A 14624-nucleotide genomic window follows, 5' to 3' on the forward strand; every position below is an offset into this window, starting at 1 on the left:
GCTGTGGGGTATCTGTGGCAGTGTGAGTGAATAGGGCTGGATGGTGGCTGGATCAAGGGGCCTGTTAAAAGGATTTGGTTATTTTCTGCTCGGCTTAACTGATCCCCGAAGCAGCTATGGGCCGGGCCGCTGTTCAAACGGTTACTCTGGAGTTCCTCCTAAGCCCAACCAATCAGGACCTCTCTCTCTCTCTCTCTCTCTCTCTCTCTCTCTCTCTCTCTCTCTCTCTCTCTCTCTCTCTCTCTCTCTCTCTCTCTCTCTCTCTCTCTCTCTCTCTCTCTCTCTCTCTCTCTCTCTCTCTCTCTCTCTCTCTCTCTCTCTCTCTCTCTCTCTCTCTCTCTCTCTCTCTCTCTCTCTCTCTCTCTCTCTCTCTCTCTCTCTCTCTCTCTCTCTCTCTCTCTCTCTCTCTCTCAGGCCTTGGGAAGAGCACAATCTACTGCTTCTTTCCTCCCACCTACCTGGCCAGTGGTCACACGTCTCTGGTTGCCACATCTAATGAGAGTCACTTATCAGGTGACTCGACCGGGCTTATGCGATAAGACTAGCTAACTCAATGATAAAGTTTCTGAAAATGGCTTTAAGAGATGAAGAGGCTTCTAAACAAAGCAACAAAGCAAGCTGGCCTAAGCTGTGTCGTGCCTCACTGAGGGAGGTCTAACTCTTCACAGCAGTGACACACCTGCTTAAATCTGCCATTCATCAGGCCTGCCCAGTATCTGTATCTGTATATTGGTGATGGTGTCCAATCTGCTAGGGGTGGTCAGGGGCTCAGGACGTTTACAGTACTCAATCACTTATTGAAGTGGCTGGAGCAGGAGCACAGCATCCTTCAATCATTCACACAGACAGACAGACAGAGAGAGAGAGAGAGAGACAGACAGACAGACAGACAGACAGACAGAGACAGAGAGACACAGAGAGAGAGAGAGACAGAGAGACAGAGAGAGCGAGACAGAGAGACAGAGAGATAGAGAGAGAGATACAGAGAGACAGAGAGAGAGAGAGATACAGAGAGAGAGAGAGAGAGAGAGAGAGAGAGAGAGAGAGAGAGAGAGAGAGCCTGCCTGCCTGCCTGCAGACATCACTTCCTAACATCTGTTGATTCATCTCAAGGCTCTGGGCCGTCTGGGAAATAAACACACAGTCTCAGAGTCACAGATAGAAAGATGGTAAACAACATAGCCAGGCCTTGGAATAGATGGGCGCTCTTAATGTGTTAAACATTGAAGTTAGGAGTCAAGGGCGAGACTTTCCATTGAATTATGTAAAAGAGAGAGAGAGAGGCAGTGAAAGAGAGAACATATTTTATACACCAGGCTCTACCTCTTCAAATCCAACCATGCAGGAGAAAATATGTGTCCAGACGTTAAGTGAAGGTTGTTCAGGGGCGGGAAACAAAGGGACAAGGACATTCAGACATCACTGTGCCAGTGGGTGATTGTCACAGTGGAGTACTTTGGATGTGAAAAGAACTGCTGCAGCTAGCTGCTTCTCCTCAGAGCCAAATATACAGTATACTGGAACTACTTCATAACAACCAAGGTGCACCCATTCGGGATCAGACTGGATATATGGCAAAATCTGGATCCTTACATATCAGCTGGGCTAGACAATCCCTCTCTTTCTAAAATTATCCACTGAAATTGTTGCAACCCCTATTATTAGCCTATTCAACCTCTCTTTCGTATCGTCTGAGATCCCCAAAGATTGGAAAGCTGCTGCAGTTATCCCCTTCTTCAAAGGGGGAGACACCTTAGACCCAAACTGTTACAGACCTATATCCATCCTGCCCTGCCTTTCTAAAATCTTTGAAAGCCAGGTTAATAAACAGATCACCGAACATTTCGAATCCCACCGTACCTTTTCCACTATGCAATCTGATTACCAAGCTGGTCATGGGTGCACCTCAGCCACGCTCAAGGTCCTAAACGATATCATAACCGCCATTGATAAAAGACAGTACTGTGCAGCCGTCTTCATCGACCTGGCCAAGGTCGGCAAACTAAACAGCCTTGGCTTCTCAAATGACTGCCTCGCCTGGTTCACCAACTACTCAGATAGAGTTCAGTGTGTCAAATCGGAGGGCCTGTTGTCCGGACCTCTGGCATGGTCTATGGTGGTGCCACAGGGCTCAATTCTCGGGTCAACTCTTTTCTCTGTATATATCAATGATGTCGCTCTTACTGCGGGTGATTCTTTGATCCACCTCTACGCAGACGACACCATTCTGTATACATCTGGCCCTTCTTTGGACACTGTGCTAACAAACCTCCAAACGAGGTTCAACTCCATACAACACTCCTTCCGTGTCCTCCAACTGCTTTTAAATGCTAGTAAAACTAAGTGCATGCTCTTCAACCGATTGCTGCCCACACCCTCCCGCCCGACGAGCATCACTACTCTGGATGGTTCTGACTTAGAATATTTGGACAACTACAAATTCCTAGGTGTCTGGTTAGACTGTAAACTCTCCTTCCAGACTCACATTAAGCATCTCCAATCCAAAATTAAATCTAGAATTGGCTTCCTATTTCGCAACAAAGCATCCTTCACTCATGCTGCCAAACATACCCTCGCAAAATTGACTATCCTACCGATCCTTGACTTCGGTAATATAATTTACAAAATAAGTTGTAATTATTTTCGCCTCTATGGCCTATTTATTGCCTTCCTCCTACTCTTCTACATTTGCACACAGTGTGCATAGATCAGATCTTTCTATTTTTCTTTTCTTTTGTGTTATTGACTGTACGTTTGTTTATGTGTAACTCTGTGTTGTTGTTTTTGTCGCACTGCTATGCTTTATCTTGGCCAGGTCACAGTTGTAAATGAGAACTTGTAAAAAATTAAAATGTGTGCACTCTGGTTGGTACCTCTTCTTCTGCCTCTCCTCTCACCATTGATAGGATAGACAGTAAGAAGGATTAAGGCCAAGCCCAGAGACAGATAGTCTGGTGGGTGGATGAAAAACTACAAGGCTGTGGACCACAGCCCTTTCTTCACTGGTACCCCTAGCATCTCTCAGTCTCTTCTCACCCTCTCTAATCTCCAATAAACAATAGTGACTGCACTGTAATGGAGGACAGGAGAGAAACACTGAGAGAGGACAAACATTCCGACGATGGAGCACAAAATAATGACCTGCTTGGGCAAGAGCCTTGCTCCAGCCTGGCTTGAAACCCTTCCAACAATACCTGACAGTCGTACCAATTCGCAGTACAAAGCATCTACCCGGAACAACTCCTTATTAATGGATGTGAATTCAAAACCCAGCCTTGAATGTCACCGATACAAATGAGCCCGCCTTGGCAGTGTAAGAGGACGTAAGTTTCTAACTTAAGTCTCCTGTTCCTTTTTCTGCCCATGAATATAGTCATATGAATATATGAATATAATCTCAATGTCGGGAGGCGAAGAGCATTACTCAGCTTCTGGCCGCGCGCCTCTATGGGGAATTACTGAACTCATCTGCTTTCATTTTTCCTCAGGTCACTCCAAACACACAGCGCTCAGTGCTATTGACAGAGACACACACTTCTCATATTTTGGTCATAAATTGATTCCGTCCTGGATAATCGCCTTGAGAGCACCAGCCAAACATGGTGTGTATTGTACTGTGTTTGTACTGTGTGTGCATTTGTTTTTTTAGTTACAATGTGTATGTGTGCATGTGTGTGTTCTGAAGTTACAGTAACAGTAGCTGCAGCAGCAGTGGAGCTGGTTAGAAGAAGCAGTACCAACCAAGGAGTAGTCTTGCATTCCCTAGTAATCAGGATTGAGTGGTGACTGGCTCAAACAGACAAGTGGGCAGGGGTAGGCTTAGGCAGAGCTAGTACCACTCCAGGCAAACATGGAAACAAGGTCCCTGGTTAAAGTGAAAGCACTTGGCCTTGACTATACAAACCAAGGAGACGGTTGGGAATCGCTTCAATATGTACAGTATATACAGTACACACACACACACACACACACACACACACACACACACACACACACACACACACACACACACACACACACACACACACGTTTGGGAAGGCTCTCTAGTGGGAGTTAAAGAGGGAGGGAATCGCTTCAATATGTACAGTAGAAAGGCAGCTTAAAGAGAAGAAGATAGGGGAAACAAGGTCTGTGTTCAAGGGAAAACATTTGGTGATATGACATGCAAAGCCATTGTTTTCATTTCACAGGGGGAAATGCAGTGAATCTCTCTTCAGTATCTACAGTAGAGACAGAGGCAGCTCAAAGACAGTCTGGGAAAGTTTAAACCATGTCCTGCTTTGGAGAGAATTCAGTTCAAGATCCTGTTAAGTATTGAAACAAAATAAATGAGAAAAACCAACCAAAAAAAAATAAAGAAGACTGGAATTCATCCCAGAAACAAAGGGGGAGAATTGAGGCAAATCTTGCTGTTTGTTTCAGAGGCGGGAGGAATGCAGCAGTGTCCCATCTGATCCAGGGGAATGGAACCACAGCAGAAGACAGACACACGCTGGGGTTAGGGCGAGTGAGGTGAGAGGGGCTGAGGAGAAGGTGCTTAAGGAATTTAGAAGCCGCCCTTTTACTTTTGGACCAGTGTTTTTAAAAATTCAAAACCCAAAAGCCCGGAGAGAGACTTGCTGGTATCAGCCAGGGGCAAATAAACAACTACTGCACTAGCAACAAACAATCTGCCAAAATGGCTCAGGCTCTGGGGTGGTGAGGGGAGCTGGAGGATGGGGAGAGGAACTTCTTAATGTTGTTACTGCAGCATGGCTGATCCACCGAAACAAATACAAAACGCTTTTTCAAATTGGGAGCAGTCCAAAAAATGCCTACACAACTGCCGCTAATCTGGCCTGACTGGTTTTAGGGGAAATAAATAATGGGTCAACAACATGCATAAGAACCTCGAGGACAGAGTCTCTGAGGCTGGGCTGTATGTAAGAAGCACTGTTACAGGGCATATTGGTATTTCATCTGATTCAGTCACCAGTCAACAATCTCCTGACAAACCATTAATGGATGACACTGTGTCAGAGAAGCAGTGCTGTTTATAAATGAGGGCAGACATACTGAAAAGCAAGGTCTTGCTTGAGGGCCTTTACTTAAAGAGACAGCATTACCCAACCAAGTGAACCTGCAAAATGTGCTTGAACAAATCTACCAAACTTTGTCAGAGCCCATTTTGCTGTATGAATGTATGTATGCATAATCCAGTTGAGGTGTGGGGCAGAGCAGGATATCACATGACCTGTTCTCGTTGCGCTGTGTATAGCGTGGCTGGGGGTCAGAGTCTCCATCGTTGACATCATAGCTGGCCTCAGGGTCCTGGGAACAGAGATGGAAACAGGTGTTAGAGACTGTGGATATGGCTGAATTACATCCCTTCATGATATGGGTGGTAAAGGCCAGCCTAGCGGTTAAGAGTGTTGAGCCGGTAACCTAAAGGCCACTGGTTCAAATCCCTGAGCCGACTTGGTGTAAAATCTGTTGACGTGCCCTTGAGCAAGGCACTTAGCCCTAATAGCTCATGTAAGTCACTCTGGATCAGAGTGTCTGCTAAATTATAAGGATATGGTGAGTGACAACTCCCAGAATGCATCTCAACAGCCTTATTGAGAGTCTCTTTTCCTCCAGCTGTTGCTGCACTTTAAAGCAATTCCTGGAAAGTAATTTGAGGCTGAAGTAGGCAGCCTCACATTGCGTTCACCTAGCTGTGTGTCTCAAAGAATGGAGATGAAATGACTGTTCTTCTTCTATCTCATCTGCACTATGTGAAAACACAGGCAAGGTGAAAGCAATGTGGAGCTGGGAAGAAGGCTACTTCTTCTTCCATCCATCCAGACAGAGCAGGTTGTGTTTGTATGTACTCACATAGTTGGTGGCCAGGTCTGGATGGTCTTTCTCTATACCGTCATCCAGGATGGTGACCACAACTCCTCTCCCAGTGTAACCCTGGGACCACGCTCCCTTGGCATTCAGGTCTGCTTGGCTGGGGTTGGACTGGCAGGGAGACAGATAGTATCATATAGTTTCACATGGTTTAGCCCTGATGAAGGCCAATATGGTGCTGAAACACATAGGGCATCTGTTGTTTTTTGTGTATGAAAATGCCAATACAATATACAGATTTTTTTAAAGAGTATACTTGGAGTGCCTTTGGACAATCTTCCTTTATTTCTCAGTTATATATACAGTCACAACAATAGCACAAAGCACATCCCTCTGTAAACTTCCCCAAAAATGAGAGAATGCTTAAGGACATTTGTGTGACTCACATTTGACACACGCAAGCCACATTACTCAGACAAGTAGAGCAACCATTTAAAAATGTGAGCATCAGCAAAACTACACATGAAAAGAGATCAGGTTGGATCAGATGAAAGATGAATAGACCTGCTAATGTAACACTTGGGGGCTGTGTTAGATGTTTGACTGTGTTCATACCCTGTTGAAACCCCCTACCCTCCACACACAACCACAACACACAACCACAACCACAAACACACATGCACGCACACACACATAGACAGGCAAAGTCACACACAGTGTGTCACTGGGAAGTCTCTTTAGCGGGGCTAACCCGCAGAGCATGGGGGGCTAACTATAATTTCCCTGTCAGAGGAAGCAAGCCTGCAGCTGGAAATATGAATAAGTGAGAACCTGGTGAGAGCATTCACCTTGCTCACAGGGGAAATTATAAAGCGGAGCTCCACACTAACCAGCAGGGAGAGAGGGAAAAGAGCAGAGAAATGTGGGAAGAAGGAGAGAGAAAAATGTGAAGGAAGTGACAAAGAAAGAGTGAAATGTAGAGGTAGATAGAATGAGGAAAAAATAAGGAAAAAGATAGGGAGAGAGAGAGAGAAAAAGAGTGAAAAAGGTAGAGTGAGAAAATGTGATTCCCCTAGAGCTCCAGGCCACCTCCACCTCCACTTCCACTTCCACCACCCCCTGCTCCCTGCTGATCTCTCCCTACAGGGCAGGCCTCCTGCTGGGCCACGGCAGAGCAGCATCAGGGCCTTTAGTGAGGGAGCTTAATATCCCTGGCCCCAGGGCAGCCACTGTGCTGCTTACACAGACACGATTCCTATACACATGGGGCAGAATTACCATGAGACTACACAGAGGAAGGCAGTTAGCTACTCTTTTTCTAATCATATAGGGATACAGTATAATGTAGCCTTATTTATACAGACTATGAGGAAGCAAATCTGGAAAATATATAGAATAAATAGAAAGTTAAAAATATATAGAAAGTCAAAAGTTTGGACACTCATTCAAGGGTTTTTCTTTATTTTTTACTATTTTCTACATCGTAGAATAATAGTGAAGACATCAAAACAATGAAATAACACATATGGAATCATGTAGTAACCAAAAAAGTGTTAAACAAATCAAAATAGATTTTAGATTCTTCAAAGAAGCCACCCTTTGAGTTGATGACAGCTTTGCACACTCTTGGCATTCTCTCAACCAGCTTCACCTGGAATGCTTTTCCAACAGTCTTGAAGGAGTTCCCACATATGCTGAGCACATGTTGGATGCTTTTCCTTCACTCGTCCAAATCCATTTCAATTGTCTTGAGGTCGGGTGATTGTGGAGAACAGGTCATCTGATGCATCTGCAGTCTGGAGGTGTGTTGGGTCATTGCTCTGTAGAAAAACTAAAGATAGTCCCACTAAGCCCAACCAGGTGGGATGGCGTATCACTGCAGAATGCTGTGGTAGATGTGCTGGTTAAGAGTGCCTTGAATTCTAAATAAATCAATGACAGTGTCACCAGCAAAGCACCCCCACACCATCACACCTCCTCCTCCATGCTTCACGGTGGGAACTACACATACGGAGATCATCTGTTCACCTACTCTGCATCTCACAAAGAAACACCGGGTGGAAACAAACATCTCAAATTTGGACTCATCAGACCAAAGGACAGATTTCCACCGGTCTAATGTCCATTACTTGTGTTTCTTCTTCTTATTGGTGTCCTTTAGTAGAAGTTTCTTTGCAGCAATTCAACCATGAAGGCCTGATTCACACAGTCTCATTTGGGCTGCAATTTCTGAGGCTGGTAACTCTAATGAACTTATCCACTGCAGCAGAGGTAACTTTGGGTCTTCCTTTCATGTGGCGGTCCTCATGAGAGCCAGTTTCATCATAGCGCTTGGTGGTTTTTGTGACTGCACTTGAAGAAACCTTCCAAGTCCTTGACACTTTCAGGATTGACTGACCTTCAAAGTAATGATGGACTGTCATTTCTCTTTGCTTATTTGAACTGTTGTTGCCATAATACGTACTTGGTCTTTTACCAAATATGTCTATCTTCTATATAACACCCCTACCTTGTCACAACACAACTGATTAATTGAAACCTGTTAATTGAACATACATTCCAGGTGACTACCTCATGAAGTTGTTTGAGAGAATGCCAAGAGGGTGCAACGTTGCTATTTTGAAGAAACTCAACTCAATTTTGAATTGTTTAACACGTTTTTGGTTACTACATCATTCCATATGTGTTATTTCATACTTTTGATATCTTCATTATTATTCTACAATGTAGAAAATAGTAAAATATTTTAAAAAGCCCTGGAATGTGTAGGTGTGACCAAACTTTTGATTGGTACTGTATATATATATTTTTTGGTGTTGTTGTATTTTACCCCCTTTTTCTCCCCAATTTCAATCTTGTCTCATCACTGCAACTCCCCAATGGGCTCAGGAGGCAAAGGTCGAGTCATGCGTCCTCCGAAACATGACATGCCAAACCACGCTTTTTAACACCCACCCCCTTAACCAGTCAGCCACATCAATGTGTCAGACGAAACACCATTCAACTGACGACCGGGGTCAGCCTGCAGGCGCGCCACAAGGAGTCGCTGGTGCGCAATGAGCCAAGCAAAGCCCCGCCGGTCAAACCCTCCCCCAACCTGTGCACCGCCCAATGGGACTCCCTATCACAACCAGTTGTGATACATCCTGGGATCGAACCCAGGTCAGTCGTGATACCACTAGCACTGCGATGCAGTGCTTCAGACCGCTGCACCACTCGGGAGGCCCTGGAAACTATTTTCAATCATCAGTTTAACAGTCTATGGCAGAACCTACTACGTGCAAACTCTGTTTTGTCAGACAGGAAAAAGAAAAGCTTTGGATACACTGTCCAAAAGGCTTGTATGCAATATCACCCTATAACATCTGCATTAATCCCAATGCAAACCATGTAAACCTCATTACAGACAAGCCACCAGTGTTTGGCTTCAGAGGGACTGTTGAACAGCCTCAAACACACAGCAGAACAGGCTTAGAGCCCTCAGCCTGAGGGGCATCTTGATGAATGACACCTGGTTGATAACAGATAGAGAACGACCGATTATCGGCCAAGCCGATATACCGAGCCGATGTTGGCATTTTATAGTCCCTCTACATAGCAAAGCTGCTGCTATTCCCGCTGCCACCCACCACCGAGCCACGAGCCCTGCACAATGCCGAGGAATGTCTAGCTGGGATAATCAGCAGCAGCAGCAAGCTAGCTCATACTCCAACAGAAAGGTGCAGTATTGACAAATGGATGATTTGACACAGTGACCAATATAAAACTCCTGTTGCAAATATTACTTTAGTTAATTCACTAATAATAAAGCTTGTGTTGACGTGCCCGGACATGCATGCCATACGCAAGCTAGTTAAGAAGATAGCTATGTGACCTGTTGGCAAATATTACGATAACTTACCCTTTCCTCTGTTGTGTCAGCCCACTAGCTATATTAGCTACTATGCTAGCTAGCTGGCTAGATAAACATTGTGCTAATATATCATATAGGAGTGAATAGCCAATATAGCTAGCTAATGTTAGCTGGTTATCATTTTGACCATGCACCATTTTTGGAAACGAGCCATCTGACGGTGTAACGTTAGCTATTTACTGGTGTGCTGATCTGACCATCAGCAATCATATCCTTAAATTGACAGTTGATAGTCTGATTAAATGATTGTCGTAATAGGGAAAGAAGGAAGTGTTTCAAAATGCCTAAATAAAGGTTGGCAATAGGTTTAGCTACCTAAGAATCTTCCTGCATGTTTATGGACCTACAAAGCTGTATAAATCAGCGTGTGCGTGTGCGTTTTCACTTCTCAAACTATGGGCAGGTTTGAAACATTCAGACAGAACGTGCATCGTTGTTTCATATTTTTTTCTACAGTTGTTGCACATTTAGGATCGGTAGCAAATTTCATTGCCATTGAGCTAATTCTCAAATTAGCAGTAAACAGCACAAAGTGATATGAGCGATGGAGAGAGACGTGAGGAGATGTGAAAGGGAGCAGAGTAGAAGTAGTTACATACGCCCTTTGCTTGACAGATAGCTGAATAAGCCTATTGAGTTGTTTCGAATCTTCTTCCTGGCAGCTGAGTTATTCAGAGATGCGTCCTGACAGCTATAAAAAAACACTTTTTCCCGATCACGGAAAATTACTACAATTACTAGTTTCATAAGAATCCGTGATCACGGCCTCCTTGACCCCAAAAAATCGGTATCGGCCCTAAAAAATCCATGTCGTTCTATAATAACAGTCTCAGTCCTGTTAATCAGCTCTCAACTTCGGCAAACTGTCCTTCCAGCGCTACATGCAGACAATGTATTATTTCCATGTATTCGTTGCCATCATGTATTCACTACACATGGGAAATGAACTTCGGCCTTTACAGTTGAAGTAAACAAAGTGAAGAGCGCTTTAGAACATTTTGACGACATTTAGTTAAATGACAGATACCCAGATGATGAGTTTTCTCAGCAGGGAGCACATCCAGCGTTCAGATAAATGTCAACAAGAGGCTTACTGACTGGGGGAAATAAAACCTGCTCCTCACTGAAATTCTCTGATTACTACATCCTGCCTTTTCTGTGTGGCAGCAGGTCTCTATGTTTTAAAGGTATGAATTTTTATTTGATCTGTATTTATCTAGGCAAGGCAGTTAAGGACACATTCTTATTTTCAATGACGGCCTAGGAACAGTGGGTTAACTAGTAACCGGAAGGTTGCAAGTTCAAACCCCCGAGCTGACAAGGTACAAATCTGTCGTTCTGCCCCTGAACAGGCAGTTAACCCACTGTTCCTAGGCTGTCATTGAAAATAAGAATTTGTTCTTAACTGACTTGCCTAGTTAAATGAAGGTAAAATAAAATAAAATAAAATAAACTGCCTGTTCAGGGGCAAAACGACAGATTGGTACCTTGTCTGCTCGGGGGTTTGAACTTGCAACCTTCCGATTACTAGTCCAGAATGTGAATGTGGTAAACAAAAGTAGAGGCTACGGTGTTCTGGGGGATCTGACTACTACTGTCACGGTACTGATGCTCATTCTGAGGTCTATATCACCGGCTTTCTAGGCTTCACTGAAAGGGATTCATTATCATCAACCCCAGACTGTCTTGTCTTATTAACCTCTTACATCTATGGGGGCGCTATTTCATTTTTGGATGAAAAACGTTCCCGTTTTAAACAAGATATTTTGTCACAAAAAGATGCTCGACTATGCATATAATTGATACCATTCGAAAGAAAACACTCTGACGTGTCCAGAAATACCAAGATATTCTCTGTGCGTGCCCTAGAACGTGAGCTTCAGGCAAAACCAAGATGAGATGGCATCCAGGAAATGACAAGGATTTTTGAGGCTCTGTTTTCCATTGTCTCCTTATATGGCTGTGAATGCGAGAGGAGTGAGTCAACTCTTTCTGTCGTTTCCCCAAGGTGTCTGCAGCATTGTGACGTATTTGTGGGCAGATCATTGGAAGATTGACCATAAGAGACCACATTTACCAGGTGTCCGCCCGGTGTCCTGCGCCGAAATTGGTGCGCAAAAGTCACCTGCCAGTATTTTTCCATGCGATACAGAGAGGAAAGCAAGCTTCCACGAACTGCATATCAATGAAGAGATATGTGAAAAAACACCTTGAGGATTGATTCCAAACAACGTTTGCCATGTTTCGGTCGATATTATGTAGTTAATCTGGAAAAAGTTTTACGTTGTAGGTGACTGAATTTTCGGTTCGTTTCGGTAGCCAGACGCAATGTAGAAAACGGAACGATTTCTCCTACACACAGACGCTTTCAGGAAAAACTGCGCATTTGGTATGTAACTGAGAGTCTCCTCATTGAAAACATCAGAAGCTCTTCAAAGGTAAATGATTTTATTTATTTGGTTATCTGGTTTTTGTGAAAATGTTGCGTGCTAAATGCTACTCAAAATGCTATGCTAGCTTTGCATACTCTTACACAAATTAGTCAATTTCTATGGTTCAAAAGCATATTTTGAAAATCTGAGATGACAGTGTTGTTAAGAAAAGGCTAAGCTTGAGAGCAGACGCATTATTTTCATTTTATTTGCGATTTTCAGAAATCGTTAACTTTGCGTTATGCTAATGAGCCTGAGGCTTTAGTCACAAACCCGGATCCGGGATGGGGAGTTTCAAGAAGTTAAACACACCTGGTTCCCATTTCCCCCGATTAGTATGTTATATATGTGCCCTCTGTTCCCTCTCTTTGTCGGTTATTGTTCCCTTTTGGGTACAGCCCAGTGTTTTTGTATACGTGTTTGTTTTGTGTGTATTAAAAAACCCTATTGTGTATTCCTGTGCCTGTCTCCAAAATTATTTATACCAGCGTTACAACTACCTTGCTCACCAGGTACCACTGCTGGGGGAATTTGGGGTCGGATGGTTCGGTGTAGACATCCCTCTTTTTCCTCCGCCTCGACACCTGCTGTTCCGCCCACCTCACCTAAAGAGGAACACACACAAACAAACACACACACACATTAGCACTGATAATGAATGAAATGACCATGACATGAGAAACAACTATCCACAGTCTGCCTCCTACTGTGGCTTTCAAGTGGCCATCAACGCTCCGATGGTTAGGTCCTACAGCTGCAGTAAGACTTTACAAACCACCCAGCTGGGTTACATCAGCAACATCTAAAGGGAGAGTAGGGAGACCAATCTGATTCATCTGAATCCTCAGACGTGTGTGTGTGTGTTTCATCTCTCTGCCTCCCTTTCTTAGAATGCATATCTAAAAAATATATTGCATCAGGTATTTATTTTTTTATATTTTGTGTTAAAACTAAGAAAATTATATGTGCCTCATTTGCATTAAAAACATATATTTGCATATATGAATACATTAACACAAAGGGGGGAAACAGCCATCAAACACTTCCTCTGTCTACCCTACCTGCACTCACCTGTGCTGTCTAGATTGCCTCACTAATTACTGTTGTTGTCATGTTCTCCTGCATAATTCAATAAGTATGTCAATAGCAGGATACCCCCGGATTAAAAATCAATACGCTTACCTCTAGATTACACCTATCTATACATACTTTACATTGTTTGTGAGATCAGACATAATACCACTATCTCATTTGAAAACATTTAAAATGTATTAAAGGGCCAGTGCAGTCCAAATTATTATTTTTCCTGTGTTTTGTGTTTTGCATCATACTGTACAACAGCTGATGAAACTAACACTGTTAAAGTAAAAAAAAGTCAAATGTAATTACTATTATATCCTGATAGTTGCTGGTTGAAAATACAATCTGCACAGGATTTCCTAATCAGCAGGTTTGCAATGGTAGGAGTTTCGGCTTGCCTGGTGTGATCACAAGCTGGTAAATTGGTTAATAGACTAATAACAAAGAGAGTTCCAAACCTCTCTGCCAATAACAGCTAGTTTTCAGTTTCCCCCTTCCCACTCAGACCACTCCCAGACAGTCCTAGCAAAATTCTAGCTTTTTTTTGCTATTTGAATGGACAACTATTATAGTAAGGTACTTAATTGTTACCCCAAAATAGGGATGGGCATAAGTAATCAAGTACTTGAACTGATATTAAATATTAATCTTTAACCAGAGATCACTTTTTTTTCAAATACTGTGTGGCGACAAAACGCTAGGCACTTCTCTCTCCATGTGCAGTCTCCCGCCAATTTGTGCTCCCTGCTATACATCAAAAGTATAACCAGTAGTAAATGTAGGCTACTGTTAATCACTGCCATTTCCTCATTAATCTAGAATGTTTGGTTACAGTCATGTTTAAGAATTTTTCTTAACTGACTTGCCTAGTTAAATAAAAGTTAAATAAAAATGTAAAAAATAAATAATAATAATAATGTTTGGTTACAGTCATTTACAGTCACTAATCTAATGTTTTGCTTGAAGTCAATCTTGCATTCTACCAGAAAATTGGAGGCTACACCATGAAAAGTACCTAGAAAAGTTGCTAAACACCAGCAGACAGCTACAAACGCTGTCTGCTGATAGAATCCCAGTTCATGAAATTTCTTCCCAGTTGAGAAGCGCAACGGACACAAAATTAGTCTGATGTCGAGCAGAAATTACAAAAATAATATTTTCAGATCTGAGTTTACAAAATGCAGCAAGACATTTCTTATGCGTTTTATCAATTTTTTTTGCGAGAAAAACAGGGGGAAAGACGGAGCAGAAAACTCGCATCACATCTTAGTGACACTGCCAGAGCTGAGCAGGTCACACAAATCATTATGGTAACAATGAATGACTCTCAAATGGCAATTGGTTTTTATTGACTGAATATAAACTACCGGTCAAAAATTAGGGGT

The 14624-nt window shown here is 43.1% G+C and overlaps 1 protein-coding gene across 1 annotated transcript in view; it reads right to left on the bottom strand.

Moving 5' to 3' along the window:
* The window catches only part of LOC135509231 (furin-like), a 222699-nt gene that overhangs the window by 75121 nt on the left and 132954 nt on the right, over positions 1–14624 (bottom strand). Inside the window, exons 4-6 of the mRNA XM_064929720.1 lie at positions 12660–12764; positions 5857–5985; positions 5234–5310 (exon numbers count right to left, since the gene is read on the bottom strand). Of these exons, the coding sequence (XP_064785792.1) occupies positions 5234–5310; positions 5857–5985; positions 12660–12764 (311 nt within the window). The remainder of the gene's footprint in view (positions 1–5233; positions 5311–5856; positions 5986–12659; positions 12765–14624) is intronic.

Source organism: Oncorhynchus masou, chromosome 22, assembly GCF_036934945.1.
Source record: "Oncorhynchus masou masou isolate Uvic2021 chromosome 22, UVic_Omas_1.1, whole genome shotgun sequence".
NCBI classification, from domain to species: Eukaryota; Metazoa; Chordata; class Actinopteri; order Salmoniformes; family Salmonidae; genus Oncorhynchus; species Oncorhynchus masou.